Source organism: Sebastes fasciatus, chromosome 6 (assembly GCF_043250625.1).
Source record: "Sebastes fasciatus isolate fSebFas1 chromosome 6, fSebFas1.pri, whole genome shotgun sequence".
Classification (NCBI taxonomy): Eukaryota; Metazoa; Chordata; class Actinopteri; order Perciformes; family Sebastidae; genus Sebastes; species Sebastes fasciatus.
The window spans coordinates 32,243,969-32,271,365 of record NC_133800.1 but is presented as its reverse complement, the minus strand read 5'-3'; the positions used below and the strand labels follow the sequence as shown (position 1 = coordinate 32,271,365).

General features: G+C 39.7%; 2 protein-coding genes across 4 annotated transcripts in view; one reads left to right on the top strand and one right to left on the bottom strand.

Moving 5' to 3' along the window:
- LOC141769852 (septin-2) overlaps nucleotides 1–26,332 on the top strand; it is a 29,966-nt gene extending 3,634 nt beyond the window's left edge. For 2 of the 3 annotated variants that reach the window (XM_074639312.1, XM_074639314.1), the window contains exons 2-12: nucleotides 5,307–5,365; nucleotides 5,831–5,930; nucleotides 6,021–6,107; nucleotides 6,532–6,655; nucleotides 8,071–8,205; nucleotides 8,489–8,606; nucleotides 19,491–19,592; nucleotides 19,738–19,883; nucleotides 20,060–20,143; nucleotides 20,227–20,284; nucleotides 24,559–26,332. In XM_074639312.1, the coding sequence (XP_074495413.1) occupies nucleotides 5,339–5,365; nucleotides 5,831–5,930; nucleotides 6,021–6,107; nucleotides 6,532–6,655; nucleotides 8,071–8,205; nucleotides 8,489–8,606; nucleotides 19,491–19,592; nucleotides 19,738–19,883; nucleotides 20,060–20,143; nucleotides 20,227–20,284; nucleotides 24,559–24,624 (1,047 nt within the window). In that variant the 5' untranslated portion in view covers nucleotides 5,307–5,338 and the 3' untranslated portion in view covers nucleotides 24,625–26,332. The remainder of the gene's footprint in view (nucleotides 1–5,306; nucleotides 5,366–5,830; nucleotides 5,931–6,020; nucleotides 6,108–6,531; nucleotides 6,656–8,070; nucleotides 8,206–8,488; nucleotides 8,607–19,490; nucleotides 19,593–19,737; nucleotides 19,884–20,059; nucleotides 20,144–20,226; nucleotides 20,285–24,558) is intronic. The other variant, XM_074639313.1, reaches the window with a different exon arrangement.
- The window catches only part of prnpb (prion protein b), a 201,354-nt gene that overhangs the window by 108,394 nt on the left and 65,563 nt on the right, over nucleotides 1–27,397 (bottom strand). The gene's annotated exons all lie outside the window — the stretch shown is intronic.

Below are 27,397 nucleotides of genomic sequence, written 5' to 3'. Positions count from 1 at the left end.
AGAAAATGGTGAAAAATATCATTCAGTGTTTCCCAAAGCTCAAGATGACGTCCTCAAAAAGATATTCAGTTTACTGTCATAGAGGAGTAAGGAAACCAGGAAATATTCACATTTAAGAAGCTGGAATCAGAGCAATTAGATCTTTTTATTTTTCTTAAAAAATTACTCAAACCGATGAATCGATTATCAAAATAGTTGGCGATTAATTTAATAGATTAATTTAATAGATTAATTGTCGCAGCTCTAACATTATGGCAAAAATGTTTGTCTCACATTACTGTCTCATTGCCCAACCCTTATATGTCATTTATTTTTTAGATCAATCATTTCGTATCATAAATTAACACAAAAAAAATGTAATATGTTCATCATAAGGATATTTACCATGATGAGTACCATGAAGACGGAGAAGAGTAGTACTTCCTGACATTAAAGGAACTAGAACTATTAATTGTTGGTGTTTAATTTTTTGTTGGTTGATGATTTCTTACATAATATAATATATGAGGAATTAGTACAAGTTATAATCAAGTATAGAGACTTGTGTTGTGATTCAACACCTGTTATTCAATCTGTCATTTATTTGCAATATTATCACATTCAATGCCCATGAACCAAACATAATTATGCAGATTCCATGGCCACAAACAAGCATGAAAATGAAATAATTTTATGACGTGCACCTTTAACCGCATTGCAGTGTTGAGGCACGGTCACAAAATCAACATCCGGCTCCTGATCTCTTCCCCTTCTATGTAAGCGAAGAGGTAAAAAAACATTTGCTTCCGGTGGTGAAGCAAATTTGCATCTTCTCATTCGAAATGCAGTTCAACTTTGGTGAACTTTTAGGCGAATATCGCCTCGCGGATGTTTGATCGTGCCCTTAGTTTCACAATTAATCATCAATAACAAGCTTTTTTCCCACCTAAACTTCATTGTACCGTACAGCAGCTGTGTGAGTAGCACAGTGTTAGGATAACATTTGTTGCCGTATAACTCCCACTTGTTTTGAGTCATTTCCTCTCCCGTCCCCATCATCGTAAACGGTCCATCCTGTGCTTTAAACTCTGTTATGAACAGGCCTGCTGGTTTCCGCGTAGTTGAAAGCCTTTTTAATTCCGCTTATTGTGGCTTTTTTCCCTCTCTGAGCTCATATTATAAAGTGTTTCTATAACCACGGTTTAAAAAGCAGTATCATATCTTTATTACTGTTGCCCACCACTGCTACCTTTGGTCCCCAAGGGCTCCTTAATTACAGTCAAGCCCCCCTGTTTATGTGTGTTTACACGTTGTGTGTCACTTTATTATGCTCGGTAGGGTCCCTGTTGCTGTGATCAGCCGCCAGTAAATTACCATTTTTGTTGTTGTGCCACTGAGTTCACTAAATCTCCACGGTGTGAAATTATTGTTTCAGTGTTTCCAATGAGAGCAGAAAGGCTTTAATCCACGGAGAGCGGGTGTATGGACCCTTGACACCGCCTGTCAGGAAGGTGAATAGTTGTACCAGCACCGCTGCCCCTTCATGGCTTCACTCCAACCAATAAATCAACTGTAAATGCATTACATGCCAAGAACTTTGGCTTTACTAAGGTGGCATTTTTCCCTCTTGGCCCAAACAGTTTAATCTCCCCCACGTCTGGCCCGTTGATAGCGGTGTGTATGTGAGTGTAAGCAGCTCAGCGGCCCGGCCGATTAAATGGCCATTATTAAGAGAGTATTATTGAAGTGTGCCTCCTGCCTGTCTGTCCTGTAGTGTTGTCTTTGTGATATTACAACTGGGATATTGGAACGGTTTAATTAATCTGCTGCCGGACTAATGCTGGTTCCCACAGAGCCTGTGGTGGAATAACACTGGGATACACATGGTTACGCCTGTGTGGGCCACTACATTAAATTAGATGTTCATTAACAATGAAAGCACATTTATTATGGTCTTTGTTGTGTTTTTTGAGCTGAAGCTAATGATTAAGCCACACTAGTGTTGTGGCTCTCGGGAGGGTCGGTCCATCACTTCTCTCCAAGCCTGACTTGTTCTTTAGCGCCACCATGAGGTTGACATTTTTATTTTTTAGTGAAGTGACTCAACAACTATTGGATGGATTGCCATGAGATGTGATAGAGGCTCCCCAGAAGATGTATCCTAATGACTTTGGTGATCCGCTGACTTGCTCTCACACCACCAGCACGAGGTTGAAATTTGTGGTTTTAAGAGAAACTAATGACATGCCCCTTCAGGACGTGCCCATCCGGGACATGCCCGTTCGGGACATGGGCTATCATGTGGCCGTACGGAGCTGTCTGATTGCTTGCCCCCGGAAGTCCTGCTTGCTGCGTTGTCGAGAACCGCACATCGCTAACGTTATATCCAGCATCCAGTAGCAATAGTGAACTGCAGTCCATGAGCCGCTGCCTGTAAGGCCAGCAGAGGACGACATGCTCGACTCACACTACATGTCCAGACGAAAAATAGGCTATGCCACTGCTGAATCCCGTTTCATTTTAGAACTAGATCGAGCCGGACGCTTCACGCCGGATGGGCTCACGGATGGAGACAGACAGATTCCTCGCTTTATGTTTTTTGATAACTTTGGTGATGCCCTGACTTTTCATTCAGCTCCATCATCAGTACAAAATTGTGGTGAAAGATGGTGAACATAGTAAACAATGAATCATTTGGTCCATGAAATGTCCATCACACTTTACCAGAGCCCAACACATTCAAATGTCTTGTTTTGACCGTCCAACCGTCCCGAGCCCCATTTGAGAAGCTAGCCTAGAACCACTACATTATTGATCTTTTTGCTTTAAAAATGACTTTAACGATTCAAAAAGTATTTTATTATATTGAGGAACAACTAATCGATTAATTGACTACTTATTTCAACTGAGATTAAATAAGTGTCATAATACTATTTTGCAATTTTTATAACATTTATGTTGTGTGCACAATCTTAATGTGTGCTTATTTTCCCCCTTTTTTTAATTCAAAATGTTTTAAGGCTTCATAGCCTGTCCGTTTAACTGGGTTAACCTTTTGACCTTAGGGCCCTAACCTGGCACCCCTCCACCCTATATTATTGGTGTCTCCCCGTGCTGTCCTGACATACGCTCGGACCTGAGTGTGGTCAGGGGTGAGGCACGTGTTCTCCCTCCTCCCCAAGCTGAGCTGCCCTTTATAGGAAAAGGCTTCAGGAACCAGAGGGATAAACAGCCATTGTTCTCCCTGCGGGCTCGCTGAAACCACCCTGTCAGAATGAGAGATCTCTGCCCACTTTCTTGTAGACATAGGGGGCCCCCCCAACTACCACCTAATAGATTTAACAGTGTGAAATGGTTCCCCAAGTGTCCACAACTGTGCGTTTGTCACATGCCAACGGAAAAAAGGTCAGTCCAGATTCCCATGCCACCTCTTTTGCCCCCGACCAACATTACATAACCAGTGTGCATCTCCGTTTGGCAGCGCACGGCAGCCTGCCTCTTTCTAATGCTTATCACACTCAACCTGTCAAGGGCCAGTGTTTTGGTGATAAAATGGAGCCTGTTCTTCCTGCTCAGTCATTATGTAGCTAATTTATCAAGGGGGCTTGTTGCTCTGTCGCCTGCTCAGGGTCATCCAGTGGGGCAGGAGCTTGGCGTATATTAGACAGTTTAATGGGAGTCTGGGAACACACTGGTTGCCAACAGCTCTTAATCTCTGCTCCTCCCGTGTGATAGTGTTAGAGAACAGTGTAGTCGTCAGCCTGAATGAACGTCTCAACGTGGACTCAGTGTGCAGAGATGTTATGATTTACATAAATATCCTGAGGGGGAGTTGTGTTTTACGATTCCTGCTTGAGATAAACGAGCTACTTGAAGATGATACTAATGAAGATTTGTGATGTAAAGATAACTGTTGGTCTTTATTGCCTGTCTGTCTGATTGCTATCTTATAGCTTATGGGTATGCATGTCTTGCAAAGTCTAATTTAGGGTGGACAATATAACAATATATACTGTGCCAAGAGTAGGGCTGTACGATAGGAGGAAAATATGCGATTACATTGTTGAATATCGATAAATAACCAGATATTAAAGTGTACTCAGTTCTACCTTTCAGTATTCTGCTAAAATACAACAAATTGCTCTAAAGGAAATGATCCATTCTTTTATTGAACGAATTGAACATTGAAATCCACCAATAAAAAACACTGATCGTTACATTTTTAAGTGCAGTTTTCTACTGATGCTCTCTTTCAACTAACTCATAAAAATCCCTGAGTGCAATATGGCAGTCTTGTATTGTATATCTCTAACCAAGAGACAATATAAATTGGTCAAAAGTCAACCGAAATTTTGCTATAGCTTTTGCGCAGAACAGCTTTATGGCAATATATGATTTTTGTGATGAAGCACTGTGATTTGTGAGGTACTTTAATTTGCTGGATTTACCAAAAACTCTTACTACTGTTTGATTATTTTATCCATGACATGGTCTCAAAAGAAAATTACTGAATCTTGAAATATATATTAATAACATGATATCAAATAAAATATAAAATAACCCAACCCTGTACAGCGAGAAAGGATTTTATCAATATCAGCCACCCCTAGTCTAATTTAGATAATTATACAAAGATATATTTCTAGCATTTTCTGATTAATCTCTGACTTTACAACCAATTCAAAGCAAAATCCTTATGGTAGCAATAACCCTTTAATACAATCTTTATCTAAGAAGGACAATACAACATATCAGACTCAACAAATTTCTTATGTCAAACCTAAACAGATCTATTTACAGTAGATGTCTTTGTCTAGTTAACACTGTAAAAGTTGTTACCAGGAGAGTGTGTGAGCCACAGCAAGCAATAATATTTGAAAATCAAAAGAAAATGGCGTCAAACAGAACAAAGGAAGAAAAGCTAATCCTACCTTATATGACGCAACAATGGCGTTTGCACAAATTCAATAGCATTATTATTCATTTGACAGGTCATTCTCTATGGACGAAAGCTGCAACCCTGACTTGACCTCATTTTATGGGTGCTTATAGTTTCTTCTCACGTGCTGTATGATTCTTCAAAATTTAATCAATAATTACTTTGGATAGATAAAACATCACTTAAAGAAGAAAAAAAACATGAGGATTGCATCACAATATGTGATTCTAAGGAATTGCTTTGTTTCTTGAGAAAATATAGTGAAATATTTTAATCAAGATGCCTGGAAGAAGTGTTTTCCTGCCAGCAGGGGGGAAGTTACTTGGAACTGTTTTTAATATGATTTATCTGATTTAATTCACCGGAATATCTCATTTTTTCCCACCAGCAGGCTCACTAGACATCCAGTAAACGGCAGCGATGTCTCAGTCTGGAGAGAAAGGGAAGGTGAGTAACAGGCTGAAATCTCCCCACATTATAGCTTTTAAACTGACCTATGACAGATTCAGTATTCAGGAGGGGTTTCTAATAAGGCCGTGGTGATTAAGGCTCATGGTACCTTTTAATCTCATGCACACACACTTGCACAGGCATCCAGAGAGGATATCCTGTTATAATGTGTAAGTGTTTCATGGCTAGGCTTTATTGCCTGTTGGAATTTCTATATTATATGAATCATCATCAATCGCACTCTTATACACTCACTGGCACATTTACATACCTCATAAAATTATGAAAAATGTTGGGCAGTGAAAGTAGTAAAATGTAGGAAATCATCCAACACTAAAATTACATAAATACTATCCCCTTTAATTTGAGTCAGTTCAATACTTCCTTATTAATTTCAGCTTCTTTTATTTAGTTTCTGACTCTTATTTTTAACAATTTGTGTTGTGTTTTTTTGCTCTACAGTTCCCAGAATCAGCAGGTTATGTAGGGTTTGCCAACCTCCCGAACCAAGTGCATCGAAAATCAGTGAAAAAAGGGTTTGAATTTACCCTCATGGTTGTAGGTGAGTTATCACTCTTTTCTTTTAAAGTAGACTATATATGATTTCTCTAGAGAATTGAGAGTTTTATTTTCCATTCTCTTTGTTTTTCAGGAGAGTCTGGTTTGGGCAAATCGACACTTATAAACAGCCTGTTTCTCACTGATCTCTACCCTGAACGCTACATCCCTGGTGCCGCAGGTATACACACTCATACACACCCATACACATACGCAAAGGTGCACACTGTAATAATAGAGAAATGTCTGCTGCAATGTCTCCCGCAGCGCATTATTTCAAAAGGAATGTTGGGAATGCCTTAGTCTCAAAATATGACCCTGCCCTTCTTATGACTTGACTTAGGTTGAGACTTGTTCTGGCTTGAAAACAATTATCCAGGCCCTCCCTGGTCTGGTGCAGATAAGAAAAAGCATAGCTCTTTTAGATGACAAACCCCATGATTTAATTTTTTAAGGTGTATCCACCTTCTTGAAGCCTGCGGTCATGGCAGCTGTGTAAGCATGCAGCTCAGGCAGGAACTTGGGATGTTAATGTTCCACTTGGGTACCGAGGTGTCTGCTCCGTTGTGCCGCCCATCAATTATTCCTGTGCTTCCGCTCCACAGAGAAGATTGAGAGGACGGTGCAGATTGAGGCGTCAACTGTGGAGATCGAGGAGAGAGGAGTGAAGCTCCGCCTCACCGTGGTCGACACCCCTGGATATGGCGACGCCATCAACAGCCAGGACTGGTGTGTTTATGTGTCGTGGAGGAGTAGGGAGCGATAACAACTTGGGACATGTTTCCTGTCCAGCGTGCTCTCTCATCCTTCCCTCCTGTCCTCATCTACTCCCCTTCTCAAGTTTCATCCCAAACTCCCACTCCCTGTTTCTTACCTCTCCTCCCTCTGCATTCCCTATGTTTAGATCCTTCAACCGTGTGCGTGTGCGTGTGCGTGTGCGTGTGCGTGTGCGTGTGTGTGTGTGTCTGTCTGTCCAAGATCTATTTCTTGTTGATTGTCCTGGCATAGCTGGACCTTTACTCTCCTGGACACACATACTCTTCTACAAAGGCTACCAAAAAGGACACAACTGCAAAAGAGATGAAATAATAAAGTGGGCATGTCTGTAAAGGGGAGACTCGTGGGTACCCATAGAACCTATTTTCATTCACATATCTGGAGGTCAGAGGTCAAGGGACCCCTTTGAAAATGGACATGACAGTTTTTCCTCGCTAAAATTTAGCTCAAGTTTGCAGCGTTATTTAACTTCCTTCACGACAAGCTAGTATGACACCAATTGATTCCTTAGGGTTTTTTTCTAGTTTCATATGATACCAGCATCTTCTCTCTAGCTTTAAAACTGAGCCCGCTACAACCTCAGAAAGATCAAATTTAAAGAACTAGAGAGCTTTAGTAGCCAAATGGTTACTGTCCTGTCATCTGTCTAATAAAGGAAAAAAATGGCAAAAACTTTATCAAAAAAAATAATTAAAGAACTATCTTGGCGTTTTTGCTGCTAAACATCAAAACAAGACAAATATAATAAAGACTATATCCTTCTACAAGTTCATTTTCATACTGCACTGTCTGCCTAGAAGATAATTTAATGCATTCATCAGTTAAACTCACGTCTCAATCACGCCAGCAAATCAGTCATAAATAGAAGGTGTGAAAATAGCATATTTCCTGTTTTTTTCCTGTTCTAAAATGGTGAAAAGTGATAAGAAATTATCTCTCATAGATGATAAGCCTGTATAACAAGATGTCAACTTTTCTGAAACTACAAAGCTGTAATTTTACTTTGACCAGCTAAATATTTTTAAAGTTTATCCAGCAGAGTTTAAAGGGTTTCTCAGCTCATAGAGCAACATAATACCCCTCTGAAATGAATCCACCCCTCCTATCACAAAACGTAGACACAGAATTGTACAACAACAGCGATGTTCCTCCTGACATAAAAAACCTGAGTCAGTGTGGGAGTCCTAAACAGTATTTGGCTCACAGTTTCTCCTCGACAGTGAAGATCCTCCTAGACTTATTACTTCAAAATGACGTGTATGATTTCCTTTCCTTGAATGTCATTCTCAGTGTTGATGTTAAAATAGTTCTTACGTGGTTATTTGGTGTGATTAAGGAGGCTTACGTCTGTTTGTCTTTGATGTCAGCTTCAAGACCATCATCCAGTACATCGACAATCAGTTTGAGCGATACCTCCACGATGAGAGCGGCCTGAACCGAAGACACATAGTGGACAACAGGGTGCACTGCTGCTTCTACTTCATATCTCCGTTTGGACACGGGTAAACAAACACACTCTTACACTCTCTAAAGTTGATGTTATCTCTACCTAGTTGTGGTTTACTCAGGTCTACTCCAGTACATTCAATACTACCTGAAAGAAGACTGAAAAGTATGTTTCCCCTTCTGAAACACGCCGTGAAGTTTTTTTGGCCTGATTTTGGTGTCACCTCTGATTTCTCTCTTCCCCCTCAAAACTGTCCCCTCCTCTGTGTCTGCTATCCTCTGTTTCCCACTGTGTCCTAATAGTTTTATTGTCTTCTTTATAATCTTTTTCTTTGCTAGTCTGAAGCCTCTGGATGTGGAGTTTATGAAGGCCATCCACAGCAAAGTCAACATAGTCCCAGTCATTGCCAAGGCCGACACACTGACGCTGAAGGAGAGGGATCGCCTGAAGCGGAGGGTATGTTTGATGTCTACACACACAATTTTGATCTATAGTTGTTCTATATAAAGTATATATATAATCATCTTTCCCCTAGATTTGATTCATGGTACAAGGAAACAGCTGGAATGTCCAAGCACTTGTTGTCAGGATGTTGGGGAAGTTGGGGAGTGTGTGTTATGTGGTTGTTTTTGTCCCATCTACAGTTATATGGTATAGCCATTAGGAAGTGGATTAATGAATAATACACTAATAATAGCAAAATCCCTTATCCATCCTCATTGGCAGCCTGGTATGGAGAAAGCACACGTGTACTTCCCCGTGTAATTGCAGTGATTTCTTGGCGTACGTTTTATGTTCTTGATGATACCGTCAGCCAGATTGTTTAAAGGTAAAGGGAGGGATGACATAAGAGAGGAAACATCAGGAGGGACATACGCAGGGAAAGGGTGTTGTATATAATATAGAGGCAGCAGCACATCTCATCCATTCTCAACCCATCGCAGGTACTTCCTGTTGGAAGTGACCCAAGTGTCTGCCTGCCTGCACGCTCCTCAGCTTCCTGCTGTCCAGAGGGGGGAAAGACACATTAGTGCTGCAATACAACACACAGCGTGTTCAGCTGATAACCCCTACTCTGCTCCACTCACCTAACACCTACAACCTTTCAAGCAAAAATGCGAAACATTCTTTGGCTCCCGCTTCTCAAATATGAGGATTGGCTTGAATTTTCTCTGGTTCATATCATTATAAATGGAATATCTTTTGGGTGTTGTTGGCCAGACGTCACCATGGGCTCAGGGTCATTTTTCACTCTTTTCTGACATTTTTGAGGCAAAAAAATGTACCCTCAAATTACCAACCTATTTAACATACAAGGAGTACCGAAGGAATTGAATAAACTACTGTAAGAAACAGCCATCATAGCAAAAATGGTTGCTTATTTCTCCTCAAAACATTACTAGGTATGTATTTAATGTTATCTGAAGAAAAAAAAAAAAGATTATTATTATTCTAGGAAAGTTACAGTGAATTTGTATATTTTGTAAAAGGAAAAAAGACAGAGCACATGAGGAAATATGTGTCTGTCTTCTTCACAATGACTGACAGAGTGACTCTACCTCGCTGATAGTGTGTTACACTTAAAATAAGGACCCATAGCAAACATTTTATCTATCTATTCTATTTGATCTATTTTAACTGCATAGGCTGCAACTGGATACATTGGTCTTTTTAAAAAGCACCAATTAAAACAGAAAACAATGATATGAAGTCATAAAGGACAAATTCATTGACAAAGTGATGAAAAATTGGAATGATAGAATAAAGTACCTGTGAGATATGATAAAAAAGTAGACCTCTGGGGTCTGCAGGGACCCCCAGTCGGTAGGATTAGGGTTAATTGAAAAAGTAATCATCAGACTAACTGATAATGGAAAATAATCATTAGTTGCAGTCCTAGTTCAGAAAACAACACGGGCAGGTTGTTGTTGCAAATGACTTTTTTTTCATTAGTGCTGTTAATTGGAAGTCAGCCTGTCTCCCCACTGGCCCTTCCGTGCCCAGACCTCCCACCTGCCTCTCATTCAGGTCTCGGAGCCGGTGGTCTGGCACGGTGTCAGACTGAGCAGAATCCAGCTCTGCTCTGTTCCCGTCAGCGGCCAGTCTGCTTTGTTTGAGGCTCCCACAGTCAGATTGCTTGAAATTGCTGATGCAGCATCTCGGGGAGACGGGGTCACAGTTACAGGACACACACGGTCTCACGTGTGCTTCATGAGGACAATACAAGAACTCAGTAACTCCACTTGTTCTGTATTTTCGCTAGAATGTAAGTTGCTCTGGCATCAAAGGTGAAATCCTCCACTGCGTTGTCCTTAAGAGACCTACCAGTTGAATTGTTGAGTTGTTTTGTGTTTTGACCTTCCGCAAACTTTCTGAATGTTGCTCTGGCACTTAAGATGAAAAAACGCGTTTCCTGCTGCCACCGACCCCCGCCCCAATCTACAGAATACCCCCAAGCCTGATCCAGCTGGCAGCGTGCAGTACTGTAGCTTAGCTGTGTTGATTACAGTTAGAGACACAACTCTTATTATTGTTCATGTTTTGCTTTTCATTCAAATCACTGATAGACATCATTTACTGTACAAACGTAGCCAATACCGGCAGAGCAGGAAATGATAAAAGTGGGGCAATGGAAATACTTTAACATTATCACTCTGATCTGACCTCTTTACTGCCAAACTGTCCACAACACTATCTGTCTGTTTGTTCACATGCTCCACTAAGTGTACCCTTAACAGACATTTCCCGCTGTAGCTGTACACTAAGGAGCTGCTGAGTTCAACAAAATGGACAAACTCGCGCACATACAGTAGGCCCATATGCACGCTACCCAATTTCCAACATAAACTGCATTTTTAAACATTAACGGACCCAAAAAAGTTTGAATTTAGTTTGACTGTATCTGATGATGGTGAGTTCCTGGACATGCCATTATTGTCAGGAAGTACAGAGGGTTAATTGAGCTATCTGCCCCACATTTAGAAACGGCACCATGTGTCCCTAAAGAGGGCACATTATGTCTTGTTAAGGCACATTATGGGCATACACAACTTTTTATCTTTATCTCAATTTGTAAAAATACTGGTAAGTGTGGCTGCAGTGGCGCTTGTGTGCAGTCTGATTGTTTTGTGGGGAATGCTGTCATTGTATTTCAGATCTACACAGTCGCCCTGATTTCAGTCAATAATACTGGCTGCATTTATATGATTTTAATTAATATGATTACTCCTGGCTATTTCATGGCAAGGTAATTAAGAGAGACATTTTTAATGCAGATAAATTCCTGCTGGAGAAACCTGAATATTTTACCATGAATATCCTCAAAGAGGTTTCTGAATGTTCTTGTTTTACATGCAAATATATGTAAAACAGATACCAGAACAGGGAGCAACACATGCAGCAGAATACATCACTTCTCATAGCTGTGTTTCTTCATCCCCAAAGATATTCAGTCAAAGCTACGAATGAAACTGTACAAAACTGTATTGGTCTTCTTGTTATTAAGTGAAACCATTGAATAAGTTGTTTTTCTTTTTTTAAATGATTTTTTTAATAGATTTTTAGGGATACAAAAAAGAATTATGATAATATTGATAATAAAAATAAAAAATACAAAAATTTAAATAATAGTAATAATAATAATAATACAAAAATAAAATAGTAGTAGTAATAATAATAATAATAATAAGTAGAAAATAAATATATACAAAATTGGATCAATATATAGTATACATCATAGGCAATTGGGAAGTAATGATTACACTAATATGTTTCTAATGCTTATTTACACAAAATCAGGTCTTAAATTTAAATTAGTTGTTTTTCACTATGTGTAAAATTTAAACAGGTACACAGTACAAATTCTCAGATTATTAAAAAATGGCAGTGTCTTATCAATAAATAGGGTTCTTATGTCATTTTCACATAATATATTTAAATAATTCTAAGGCTTTTACAAAACATGGGGTGTGGCATCTGATTATTCACTAATTTCAGACAATGGTAGCTATCAAAAATGCGCTCTTAGAGATTTATGACAGTAGACTGGTTTCTTGTGTGCTTGTAAACTTAGTCATTGTAAAAGGTAAGTGTCATAGTAAAGCTCATTCATCTCTTTAAGTGTCTCTCAGGAGAACAAATGTATTTGTCGGTTGGATCAGATTAGTTGAAGTGGCTCTTAGGTATACGTGCCTGAGTCATTCCATACAGTCCAGTACAGTGTAGCGGGCCACCGGGCCTTCCTTTGAGGTCAGAGCGCAAGCGGCCAAGAAGCTGCCACAGAGCCGAGTGCTGGAGGATGATTGATAACCTCCAGCGTTTCTCTCACACTATTTATTAGTTTGTTTTTTTGCTGGGGACTTTCTCACCGTTCGGAGCCATTTGTCTCTCAGTAAATGGGACCCCCCGCCTCTCTCAAGGCTCGTCCACACATTTCTCTTTTTATTAAGGGGAAACAGCTTGTACAGAACAATATACGTTTCCTGCAATGTGTCAAGACTGTTCCACTGACAAGACACAACCTGCTGCCCTGCACACCTCAAGCTCACGGACAAAGTTAACAAACCACCCATCATTCAGCTTTCATTCCCTGAGCTCTGCTCGCCTCTTGCCCCGTCCTTCCTCTCCTGGCAGTGCCTCACTCAGCTGCCTCTTACTTTCTTCCTCTGTGTCTTTGTGTCCTCTTTTTTTTTTAATTTGCTCTAATGCCAATTTCCTTCACCGGGGTCGCTGTGGTCTCTATCTCATAAGTTGCCCTGAGGAGGGTATATTGAGGGACTGATCCTCTCAGTCTGGGACCTTAAAGTCATATCCTGTGCAGGGCTTTAGTCTCAAACTGCTTCACTGGCTGCTTTCTTTTTAGAGGACCATACACAGCTGGTTTAGACCGGAATCCTGATGGAGGCAAAAACACACAAATGCCTACTTTTGTCCGAACTAGGCCTGAAACTAATGATTATTTTCATTGTCGATTAAACTGTTGATTATTTTCTTGATTAATCGATTAGTTGTTTAGATGATTGTCGTTGTTTTAACAGACTCTAGTCCTTCCCCATCCAATCTCTGCTCACTGTCTCCTCATGCAGAACCCTCCCTCCCTCACGTTTGTCCCCTCAGCTGCCATATTTCACCCGGTCGAGGCACTGTCACAGTTTCCCCTTCATTGTCTGACTTGCTGTCTTCTCGCCCAGCCACTCCACATACTCCTGCTGTGTGAACCAGTTCTACGACCCCGCTGGGACACATTATCAGTGCAGGACAACTCGTACCGGCCACTATTGTCACCAGGTTGTCTTGAATAGCAATAACAGAAAGTGAAGTAGTTCTAACACAGAGGGTGAACTTCAGCAGCCAGATAGAGTTGAGCTAGAAAAATAAATTATGACGCAGGTATAGTCAGCTGATCATTTTGCGTATGTTTGGAGCGTTATTTAACCTCCCTCGTGACAAGCTAGTATGACATGGTTGGTACCAATGGATTCCTTCGGTTATCTAGTTTCATATGATACCAGTATCTTCACTCTAGCTTTAAAACTGAGCCCTCTACAACCTAAAAATCGCAAGTTGAAATAATGCATTAAAGAAATTAGTGGCATATTATTTATTACTCTAAGAAATCGTGTTATTATTGCGATAACTTAGACAGCCCTGGTAATTATGTGAGTTTGAACTCCGTTTTTAATATTCTTTCCTTGTACATGTCGAGGCCGGCGCCCCAGGAGTAAAGGTGGAGTGGTGATTACCTCACTGCTCCTGTAAGTATATGAGTCCCAGGTCGGCTTAGGCCTGGTCCTTTTTCCTGCCAGTGTTTCAAACACGCGGATATATTTATTTTCCTGCCCTCCAGCGGTCATTGTGCCGGGGCATGCTCCACGTCTCTGCAGATTTTAAAACAATAAATACGTGCTTTTTCCTCATTGAGCGAGCGGCTCTACTACACACTCTCATCTGTTCTCAAGTAAAGAAAGTACAAGCCGAATACAGTGTGAAAACAGCAGGTTTCCTTGTCAGAAGGCCAGCCTGTAAAGATGGCTTCCGGACTTTGCTGTGCTGCTAATGAGTCATTTTTTTGCTCTCGAGTTTGCCGTTGAGACCCTTTTGATTACCAGACCAAGTCACAAAAGCCTGATGTGTGGTTGAAATGCTAAACTGGCACTGTCCCCCTTCAAATATCACGTAGATACAAGATTACATGAATAGCTCGATTGTTCCTCCCCATGCTCTTTGATCACAGGGAGAGGTGGGTGGTCTTAACTGTACTAATACTTAGCCCAGACAATAGGAGTGTGGGCGGGTGTGTGCGCGCGCGTGCGTGCAAGTGTGTTGATCACCATAACTCATATGATGCCTTCACGTTGCCATGGTTGTGGTGACTTCCTCTGTACTTTCCATCGGTGCCTCCTGTTAGAAATCCAGCTGTTCTCGCCCGGTCTGTTCCAGTCTGAACCGTCCACTTGGTCTCAGACTCTGACTGAATTTATCTGGAATGTAATTCTGTGCATGCATGCAAGTGTCTTTAATCCTGTGAACAGAAAGGTATTGTTTTCCCGGTACTGCTTAGTGTATGGGTACTTTTAGAAGGGGATGATATTTGAACATTCAGAGGGATTTGCTCTGTAGATGGTCTGATCGTCATCCTTCGTCCGTGGTGATCCACCGGCCTCCTGGAGCTACAAAGCTCCAAACACGTAAACTCCTTTCCTGCTCCTGACGCCAGATTATACCAGTTCACAAAGTGAGGCAACAGTCAGCTATGTGTATCTGAAAGTGTGTGTGTGTGTTTGTGTAGGAGGCCAGTATGAGGTCTAAATCCCTCCGACCCCCTTAGATCAGGTATTGTCGGGGCTCCCTCACCCCCTCAGACTCCCTGCAGGCAGGAGAGAGCCGGTTAGTTGAAAGGCGTTTCCTGGCAAGAGAAAAGCACTTGTCTTCATGTGTCTCAAGGTTAGCAAATTAAGTTTGGAAACTAAAGAATAGTTGTAGGAATCAGCTTTTTCTTTTCATGCTGCCAGATATCTGTTGTCTGTCTTGTAATCTTATAATTGAGGTATATATAAATATAAAAAAGCCACATTGATGCCTCCTGTGAGAGAGTAACTAAATCATAGTTTGAAGTCTTGTTTTGGTGGAGCAACCTCTTGAAACTTTAAAGACTTTCTACCACTCTGGACTTAAATCTACAACTGGAGATGCCGGTACTCATCACAGAATCTTCTTCTTTATCAAAAAGTTTGCTGGCCCTGTATTTTATGTGGGAAGAGACTATATTTCTGCTTGTCCAGAACTCATATTTTACGTAGTTTATTGGCTGGACAGTTGGATTTCATCAGACCCACTAGTAAATTAGATTTAGAAGGTGCAAAGTAAGCAGTTGTTTTATTATACGATATGTAGACACACAGTTGGACCTACAGGAGGGATTGAGAGCACTCAGCAGAACGGATTTAATGCTCACCATGGCCAGCATTTTCCTTTAATAAACTCTGCAGTCCTGGAAAAAGAGGGCCCCTGTCCCTCCAGGTGTTTCTCAGTATGAAACCAGGTTTAAAAGCGATTCAAAGCTGATCAGCTCCACTACTTGTAATGGCACTGATGCACCGTTTCCTTCCCATGGCCACTCTGCAGTAGCTGGCAGGCAGCTGTGAGGTTACATAAACGTTACGTAAAAGTGCTGCTGGTTCTGGTCCCTCTGAATCCCCCGATCCTTGCACTTCTCAGTCGGGGTTGATTAGTGTTGAGATGCACTTTGATTGTGTTGTTTTTCGTGGATTTTTTTTCCCTCTCTGCATTGTGATTTCCTAAGAATGCTCTGATACATGTTTCTACTTCCAAGTATTGTTCCCTGTTAGAGTTTTAGTTTTATGGATACAAACACCATGTCAGGAGGCCAGAGGAAGCTCGGCTCTGTCCTCAACAATCACACTAGAAGTGTATTATTGCGAGTGTTGCTTGTGCATGCGGTTACCTGTTGAATGTCGGTGCTCACCACAGTAATCCGCTCTTTTGTCTGTTTGCTTTTTGTCTTCGGCAGCTATTTGTTTTCTGTTTGTCCAGGATCCGTTCGTCATTGCTTAGCAGGTGTTTGAGTAATTCATATTTTTGTGGGTTTTGCTTGTGAGAATGAGCAAATCATGAAAATATTATTCCCTCGTAAGGTTGCCGTGATGAAACGGTTGATCCCCGTAATGATGGGTTTGCACCCTGTTTCATTGTGATTGGAGGTTTTGGTTAAACCTGCTGTGCAAAATTGCAGAAAAACTGCTTAGCAATGTCTCCCACGACTTCACGCTGTGTAATTATATCTATGTATAGACCTGCGGGTGTGCTATATTTGGGCTAACCGCTACGGCATATTTAATACTGCTATTCCTAGAACTGAACGAGCCTGACTGTACACTGGAAATACACGCTTCACCTGCAATTTGTCTCATTTCTAACCCATTTTCCAGCCGGACAACATCGGCCTCCACCCTCTCACTTATCATAACTGCCCGACATGACGAAATATTTCCACAAACAATGCTTCATATTCTGGCGATAAGTCTTTGCCTTCCTTTTCTAATTAATACTGAGGCAGAGTCTTGCGTGGCATTGTTTGTCCGCTGCCCTGACAGCATTGAGTGGACCTGCACGGCCAACCATAACAGCACAGGGAGGGGTGGGGGGCGGGGGGGAGTATTATAACCGGACAGGATGGTCATAAAATCAAAATGGCTCCCACTGCCAGCATCTCTGTGCCAACGAAAACACACAACTTTGACGAGTAGAGTGGTGTAACATTAGGGATTAAGGCCTACATTGTGTACAGTAAATCAACAGGAGACTAGAGGGATTTGGAGCAGGCAGTGATTTTGACATCTGACGCTCCCTGAGAGGTCCTGATTATAGGTGTCAGGCTGCACTAAGCACATGTTACGGAACAGGATAATTCAGGTAAACAGCCATTTTGCAGCTTTTGGCTTACCGAGGTCTGGAAACGGATGATGGCAGACAACAAACTTGTGTTTTGTGTGATGACCAGATATTGTTTCTGGACATTTAATGGTTGTTTGCATTCATAAAATATGCTACACTGTCTTTGTTTACTGGTTGATTTGTGGTCTTTCAGTTCGATTTTTCCTGTTTTATCACATTCTTTAGCTTATCTCTACCTTATCTACTTGTGTGACTGGAGTTGTTGTTTGTTTCGTTTTTTCCTGCCATTGTGTCACGCGTGTTTATTTTCTCTCTGAGTGCAGAGTTTCCCAAAATCCTTTATGCTCTGCCCCACCGGACCAGAGCGATGTTTATTCAGCCTCTGTGTTCGACAGATCTGTAAATCGTGTGTTTGAGTGAATGGAGGAAAAAAGAGGCTCTGGTCCTGACTCACGCTCTCCTCTGATTCCCGCAAAGCCTGTTTGTTTTTAGATCTGCCCCACAACAATACCCGAGCCTCCCCGCACACACACTATCTCGCACACACTGCGCACAGAGCTCACTGAGAAAACAAGCGGCAGCCATAACAAGGGCTCAAACAGGAGCTGCGCTCGGTAGGAAAACCTGCGCTCACTTCCCAGGCTCCTGGCTGACTGACCACTGTCCTATTATACACCACCGTACATGAAAGTCCCCAAAAAAGTCAGGAAAACAACACTTGACATTTTTTGGCTCCATTACATAAGACTACATTGTGGGTCTAAAAATTCTGCTCTGGGGAAAACAAAAGAAAAATGCAGGCTTTGATGTTTAGAATAATAAATACTGACATCTGTCCCGAGGTAGCGGAGAAGAAAGACCCTTTGTTTTAACTTGTTTCTTCACCGGTCAGCTTGTGAATAAAGGAGGGTGAGAACTTTGTTTCTAACTCTGAAACGCACACACAGACCGTTATTATTTTTCACCTGTCTACCCTTTCTGTCTCACCCCTCTTTTCCTCCATGGGGGGCTTTAATTAAATGTGTTGCTGCAACAACTGGTACTCACTCACACCCTCCTATTAGTCTATAGAGCTCTCTTACTTTCTGTTGGGTCACAGCCGCAGCTGGTATTTTGTCCATATGACTCACAGTTTACAGTGAATACACACATTTTTTATATATATATGTATATATATTTAGATAAATTACAAAAGCCTGTGCCATGCTGGAATTGGCAGTAGATTTCATTGACTTTAATGTCAGAATTTATAAGAAACTAGAAGTACAGTACAAGTAAAGTAAACTACAGTACAAGTACAAGAGCAGATGCAAAGTGTGGATAAGTAACTTTAAAAAAATAGACTACCATATACATTATGAGCATCTATTACACACAAAATGAAGAATGAAGACAACATTTAAAGGTACAAAAAAAAGTTTTACAAATGAACATTTTTATTAAAAGATATTTCGAAGGAAAAGGGTCCTTAGTGGTCGTGACAGTGAGGATGTTTTAAGATATTCAGTTTACTGTCATAGAGGAGTAAAGAAACCAGAGCATATTCACAGTTAAAGGCCCTGACACACAAAGAAACACAGTTTGGGGCCATCGGTGAGCATCGGCCTAGTTTTTGCAGGGTCCCGTACTTTCCTCTCTAGTCTGCCTGTGTCGGAGGCTTTTTGGCTGATTCAGCATGTTGAATCGGCGACAGAGCTCGTTGATGAGAGAAATCACTCTGATTGGTTGTTCAGCTTAAACAAAATCAGTGCACGAGAAGAGAAACAGAAGTGAGGAAAGAAAGCAAACAAGTGAAGTCAAGATGAAAAACACAGAAGTCTCTTCTCATTTTTTATCTCCATCTCATCTGATCATTCCAATACACGGATATTTTCACAACGACATGGTCATCTGGAATAAAGCTGGTGTGGAGAGTTATTTCATCTCACGCAGGCGCAGAACGTATGTGGTGGTTGGCCGTCGGCTGTCGGCTGTAGTCTTTGCGGTGTGTTCGAGTGCAACTTTTTGGCCAAGACAAAGGCGACGTGAGGCGACTCAACTGGTGGCCTTCGTCGCAGCTAGTTCTTCGATATCAGCTTGGTGTGTCCCCAGCTCACGAAGCTGGAATTGGAGAATTTTGACTTTTATTTTCCTTAAAAAAAATCACTCAAACCGATGAATTGGTTATCTAAATAGTTAGCGATTAGTTTAATAGTTGACAATTAATAGTTGCAGCTCTACTTTCTAGATCACTGGTTTCTGAACAGTTTGAGTAAAGATTGATAATATAAAGTCATGCCGACCCTCTGGTAGAGTCTGCAGTGACACCTCTGGAGGGTTCAACAGTAGAGTTTTCCCTGTACAGTGGGACATGTCAGGAGGTCACGATGAGGTCACACGACCCTGCCAGCTCACCCTCCCCGTGTTTCTCTTGTTTCCGCCACTCAGATCCTGGATGAGATCGCAGAGCACGGGATCAGAATTTATCAGCTACCTGACGCCGACTCTGACGAGGATGAGGAGTTCAAGGAGCAGACCAGAGTCCTGAAGGTGAGAGCGGGACAGCAGCTGATACAGAAACTACGTCAGACACTTCCCTCTGCTGGTTTAGTGATAGATTACCTTTATTTTCCACATGCCTTCCTCTTGATTTTGTTTCTCTCTGGGGATCCTGACCTTTATCTTCCTCTCCCAGGCAAGCATTCCCTTTGCTGTGATTGGCTCCAACCAGCTGATTGAGGTGAAGGGGAAGAAGATCCGTGGTCGTCTCTACCCCTGGGGAGTTGTTGAAGTGGAGAACCCCGAGCACAATGACTTCCTCAAACTACGCACCATGCTTGTGTGAGTCTCCCTGGCAATAAAACTGCTTAAGTAATATGATTTTCAGAAGGAAAGTCTTTTAAAACCTTGACAGAACTTCATCCACATTAAGCTGGTTGTATGAAAGAAAAAGTTGACAGTGAAGCTCTGCTGCCTCCCAGTGTGTGAAGAAAGGATTGCATATCTTGTTGTTGCAGGACCCACATGCAAGACCTCCAGGAGGTAACTCAGGATCTGCACTATGAGAACTTCCGCTCAGAGAGGCTGAAGACAGCGGGCAGGTGAGACGCTGATCTTATATCACGTAAACAGCACGATGAGCTGCTCTATTTCAAGCTAACTGGTGTGTTTGGTTTCCCTGCAGGGCTGTGGATGAGGAAGTGGTGGATAAAGACCAAATCCTGCTACAGAAAGAGGCCGAGGTGAGAACACACACACACACACAGCTTCTCATCTCACTTCGTGCTGATAGTGTCTTGGTTGATCCAACAAGTGAATAACTGTAAATACAGGTGTCCAGGCTCTAAAAACAGTTTAATTAATCTCAAATTAATCACACATTTTTTATCAGTTCAAAATGTAAAGGGAGATTTGTCAAGTATTTAATACTCTTATCATGTGAGTGGGCAAATATGCTGTTTTATGCAAACATATGTATATATTTTTTGTTGGAAATCAGTTAACAATACAAAACAATGACAAATATTATCCAGAAACCCTCACAGGTACTGCATTTAGCATAAAGAAATATGCTCAAATCATAACATGGCAAACTGCAGCCCAACAGGCAACAACAGCTGTCAGTGTGTCAGTGTGCTGACTTGACTATGACTTGTCCCCAAACTGCATGTTATTATCATAAAGTGGGCATGTCTGTAAAGGGGAGACTCGTGGGTACCCATAGAACCCATTTACATTCACATATCTTGAGGTCAAAGGTCAAGGGACCCCTTTGAATATGGCCATGACAGTTTTTCCTCGCCAAAATTTAGTGCAAGTTTCGAGCGTTATTTAGCCTCCTTCTCTACAAGCTAGTATGACATGGTTGGTCCCAATGGATTCCTTATGTTTTAGCAATATCTTCACTCTAGCTTTAAAAGGGAGCCCGCTACAACCTGAAAATCCAAAGTTGCGTTATAGATATTAGTGGTGTTAAAATGAATTTGTGTCAATGCATTATTATGGCATTAATATTGCGTTAACTTTGACTGCCCTAGTTTGGATATTTTCAGATTCATATTAATATAATACTCACATGCCATTTGTACCGTATGTTAAAGAGTTATTGGTTTCTATAATAAATCCTCTCCTTACTGGCTGTGAAGTGCTGCCTTCCTAATGCAATGTCACTGTAAGAAATAGGAGACAAAATCAACAGTTCTGTAGAAAATGTCCTCCTATTTAAAGTTAAGCAACAGCGCTTAAAGGACCATACCACTGCTTTTGTGTACAGCCTAGTAAATGTGTGTGTACAGCTCCAGGGGCAGATTGGTTTCAGTTCATTTTGGTACACTATTAAAATCGACTTGCTCAATATAGCTAATGCATTACAATGAAACACATGTCAGCACTGGCTTTTGTTAAACTTAATGAACTACACAGAAGGAATGTAGATCTCTGCCATCTGAATTAGTCCCAGGAGAAAATATTGTTTTCTGTTTATTGTTTTATGAGCAAAATCATAATTACAGGGAGTTATACATGCGGACGTGTGTTTTGACAGGCGCTTCACTAAATTTTAGGTTGGTGTATCATCACATTTCATTTTGAAAACATAAACATTCTGCAAAATATGGATGTATGCTTTGGTAAATTACTTTATTTCTATTGCAGTGTACATATGGGCATGTGAGTATTGTATTAAGACAGACTAAGACCAAAACTATCCTTTAAAAACACACGAGGATCTGACTAACCTCCACATGCCCTGAGTACTGCGTATAATGAAGGGGTAAATGCAGACTAACCCTGACTTTGTAGAAAAACTGCCTCGTCATATTTGTTGTACATTATGACATTAACATTATGGCCCTGGTTTTACTGGCTGTCAACTCATCAGTGTTCTGTATTTTAGAAAGAGAAAAACGTCTTTATTTATTTTCACCCCACTATCTTCCATATGTATTGTTTACATTTTGGGCCGTTGATCCTGCACGTAATCAGGCAATAACCTGTTTCCTGATTGCTCTTGATTGGCCTGTTGCCTGTTGCGGCTGCAGTCCACCGTAGTGACAGGCGGGGTCCAATCAGAGCTGTTTGTAAACAATGTGCCCAGGCAGGATATGCCATCACTTCCTGCCTGGATGTCCTGGCCCAGTTTTATGGTGGGAATGACCTCCGTTATGTGGGGAGTCCAAAACACAAAGCTGCAGAGACAGCGGTCCGTTTGTTTACTGGTTGTCAGGGTTTTAGGTGGGAGGAAAGATTATACTAACTGATGCTACTGTACTTATATATATACTATAAATGAAAAGGTAACACTTTATTTTACAGGTTCCTAGTTTCCTAGGATAATAATTTCCTAGGAAGTTAATTTGGAACTGATAAGTAATTGTTATTTCTTAAAAAGGTTCCTGGAAAGGGCTATGTCATTTTATACTATAATTACATGGAGACAGTGTTCAATTATTATACATTTCCAATGAAATCATTCAAATGTATTATTAGTGTCACTTCACAGGAGGCCAATTGTCAAATGTTTCTCTCTGTATAGGTGTAAATTACAAACATATGAAACAATTTAATAAATATTAAGAATAAAGTTTCCAAAAAAAAACATTTACTTAGGTTTAAATTGATCCCAATTTTGGCAGTCATTGAGTTTTAGTAGTTTAGTTTAAAAAAACAAAAAAACACACACACACTAACTATTAAGAAATGACATGAGCCAGTTATAATTAATTAATTAATTAAATTACTAATTTATTTATTTATTGTTTTGTTTCTTGTTTTCCTTTTTTATTTTATAATTATTATTTTATTTTTTTTATTAAACCTAGATTTAATATGAATAAATATATACTAAAACTATGTTGAAATTCAAAGTAATATTCAATTTAAGTCGTCATTGATTTTCAAGATAAGTCATTTGGTATATGCATTCACATTTCATGTTTTTCAGTCTATCTTCAGCATAAAATTTGTTTGTCAAAACAGCTGTAGAATAGCTGAGACTTTTAGTTTTCAACTGTACCCAGGTGCACATGACTCTCTCTACTATATATCCAGATTAAATTCACACATTCATGATATAAAGATGAATCATTTGAAGTTCTATTCTCAGCCACAAGATGGCGATAGACATAAGAGAAAGCTACGGGAGAGATAATTGTTGAACAGTGTGACTCATGATAATTTAAAAGGAAGCTTTACATCCTTATTATCTCTGTTAATAGATCGTTCACTTATTTATGGACCCATGGGCTATGCTGATATAAATTTAGATTATATGATATCATTATGTATTAAAACATATTGATTTACTCCTCATTTCATTAAGTATTGACCATCTGCACGCCTCTGTTTAGTTTATTTACAGTAATGTAGCAGTTTATCTTGTTATAATAAAGAAAATCTCACGGTATAATACTCTAAAACTACTTAAAATGGAAGTCCATGAGATGCTTTTTCATTTAGTCTGTTTGTCTTCTGAATTTTGTCTCTCTATAAATTGCACTTCCTTTCTTAGTTCTTTCAGTCATTGTGGTTTGTCTTTAGACGTGGTTGGACGACATGTTTTACAACTGTCAAGCACACTGAACCTTTAGGAACAGGAGCATCTGATTGGTTGAACCACTCTAACTGTTGAAGGTCTAAACTTAGTTGGTGACGTATTTTACCAGCAGGGACGACATCAAGTTCAAACCAGGAATCCTGTCACTTCTTGAGTTTGTCTTTATTTAATCTAGAAAGTGAAACGACAATAACTTGTTGCCGGATTACTCCTAATTAGCCTGTTTCTCTCCCTATAGATTACACTTCTTTTTTTTATTTTTCTAGTAGATTTACAGACTAAATGTTCCTTTATGGGTTCAGAAAAATCTCCTTTTTATTAAGCTAAATAAATCATTACAAAATAGCTGAAAATTAGGCTGTTTTTTCTCACCTCATGAGAAGCTGATTTTTGTGGTTTTCACAGGACAGAGACATTATGCTAACTAGGCAGATCAGAAAAGCAGAGTCACTGTTTATAAAAGACAGAGACGCATTTGGTGTTTTAAGCTTTCGGTTTTATATTAAAACACCACAACATTTGGTCTTAAACTATCATTACCTTGTACTGGTTATAAAGTAAAACCGAAAGATTGAATCAGCAGATATACTTCAGTATTTGGAGTAACTCTTCTCTTAAACACTCTAAATGCTCAGGTCATCTCCTGTTTTTTTCCAAATAAAATGTTAACGACACTTCCCTGTAGAGGATTTTTTCATGCAGATATGTACCCACCACTGGATGGTTTGGAAATATAAAGTTTACCGAACTGTTTCTGATTTGTGTTCCTAGATAATTCGACTGATACTAGCAAAGAAATAAAAAGGGAAATATTGTAGACTGTAATTGTTGACATACGTTCTGAGATATATCAATCAACTAAGTGAGGAACAAAATTGAAACTTATTGATGTGAATATTATAATGGTTACTTGAAAATAAAACCCTCCATCGTCGTGTTTTTCTTTTTCTTCTCTCTCTGTAGCTGAGACGCATGCAGCAGATGATTGCTCAGATGCAGGCACAGATGAAGATGAAATCAGACGAGTGAAAGAGTCACAGCAGAAGGGAAGCACGATGATCCTAACCCTCCCATCTCACACACACACACACACCTGGTCGTTCTCTGAATCCATCCATCCCTGCCTGCCGCCACGCTGCAGATCCACCAGGAGTCCAGGTATCCAGGATCTTTAATCTGCACACCACCACCTCTTCATCCTCTTCTTCTTCTTCTCTACAATCATCCATCCATCAGCTGTTCAGGAGCTTCTTGAACATCTTGACTCCACCTGCAATCCACATATAGATCTCGCTGTTTATCTTATTTTGTGTTTGCTGAGTTGGACCGCAAAAAATTTACAAAGCGGTGAACGTAAACATGTTTTAATACTGGATGATTATCATAAGACATATCTGTTATCTAGTCTTTAATCTTAATTATGACTCCACAGTGACCATGGTACTAAGAGGTTTTGCCATCACACTATCATGTTTACAAATATATATATATATATATATATATATATATATATGAATTGTGTATTGTATTCAAGTAGATGGCACCATTTTCCAGTTATTTTGCTATCAGATTAAGACTGTTTTGAACATATTTTAACTTAAAAGTAAAAAAACAGTTAGCTTCTCATGTTTTCGATGAACTTATGAGGGATTCAGTAGCCTGCACCTCCACCTCTGGATGGTTTCAATGCCTTAAGTGCTGATAATGCAATTACTATAATTATTACATGACGTTACAATTACAATCACGGCGTTCTGCGGTCTGTTATTTCTTTATAACAGACCGTTGCTATGGCTGCAGTTCTGATGTCGGACTCTGGCTGACTGATTTTGTGTCATATTATTGATTTCTTAAGTAAGTAGGCATGTAATAAGCGGGGTAATGTACAGCGAGCGGGTCATTGTTGTGAAATAAACCCCTCCAGGGTGATGCAAGACCAGTCGGGGTTTATTTCACAACAATGACCGGCTCTCTGCACATTATCCCTTACGTATTACCACAGTGAAATATAAGGGAAGTTATGAATGAGGTACACAGTCCATGCAGAGAAAGAGGAATGTTATTAGTCCTTAATTGTGTTAAAACTAGAAACCTTATTTTGTAGCCAACACTACAAACTTAATTCTAGGCGTTTATTTGGCTTTTAAGCTGGAAAGCTTCTACTTTAAACATGCAAGTAGTCAAACTAATACCACTTTGTTATAAAGAGAAACAACCCGACTTTAAGATCATGTTATAGTTGAATAAAAGTGCCATGTTGTTAATATTTTTTGTATTTATCATCAGGAGCTGCATGATCTTTAATGTCAGTGCCAAACTACAACTACAGACTGAAAACTAATCACACTATTCAGTTCAGTTACTTAACGTTTGCTTCAGTGATGTTGTTTAATGTGTAAAATGTTCTGTTTGTACACTGCATGTGCAGCTTTTCATCATACTGTATTTAGACTTTCCCATTTAAAAATCAAATAATATTTAACTGTTATATGTGTAAACGCCCTCCAGCCTTCTGTTTAGTGGTGCCATCTAACTGTGCTGCCGTCATCGATGTTATTTTCTGTATTTTGTTTTAACCGACTTTTGCTCTTACTCTATGCAAATCTGTCTGTTGAATTTATTAAGACACACATTATTATTATTATTATTTCTTAACCATATGTCAGAAAACACTTGTTTTTAGGCATAAACTTTTTTTTGTACTTCTCTTTGAAATAAAATTTGTTTAGAAAGAAAGTTGACACTGGGCTTACTTTTGAATTACTAACATCTTATTCGTTATTATTAACAGTTGAGATACAGATACAGTCAACATCTCTTCTGACATAATATAACCCTTTATTTGCTTTGTTGTACTTTTGTTTCCTGGTGTTTTTGACGTAAAAGACGGCGTAATAACTACTTATAATTTTATTTATGTATTGTATTTTTAGGGCTGCAACTAACGATTATTTTTATTGTCGATTGATCTGTCGATTATTTTCTTCATTAATCGATTAGTTATTTGGTTTATAAAATGTCAGAAAATGGTGAAAGATGTGTTTCCCAAAGCCCAAGATGACGTCCTCAAATGTCTTGTTTTGTCCACAACTCAAAGATATTCAGTTTACTGTCATAGAGGAGTAAAGAAACCAGAAAATATTCACATTTAAGAAGCTGGAATCAGAGAATTTTGCCTTGTCTTTTTCTTAAAAAATGACTCAAATCGATTAATCAATTATCAAAATAGTTGGCGATTAATTTAATATTGACAACTAATCGATTAATCGTTGCATCCATTTGTATAATGTATTTCTATGGAAAATATTTTATTGCATGTGTTAAGACTGAGTGTGAACGTATGATTGAGTGAGATGAACACTTGGCAAAGGGAAACTTGAAGCTAGAGTATATCATTTAATTGTTTATATATTGTATTTTAGGGCGATTATTATTATTATAATTATTATTAACGATTATTTTCATTGTCGAGTGATCTGTCGATTATGTTCTTCATTATGGATTAGTTATTTGGTCTATAAAATGTCAGAAAATGGTGAAAAGTGTCGATCAGTGTCTCCCAAAGCCCAAGATGATGTCTTCAAATGTCTTGTTTTGTCCAGAACTCAAAGATATTTATTGAATTTATTGGAAGGATAGGATAGCCCCTTGAGATGTAGCATCTCATTTTCGAGGGGGTCCTAGTATAGACACAAATACAAAAAACATATACAGACAAAACAGCATTACATAGAAAACATACACTGCAAATACACAGATACAGACAGCTTGCTCACCATCTTAATACAATGACCATATTTAA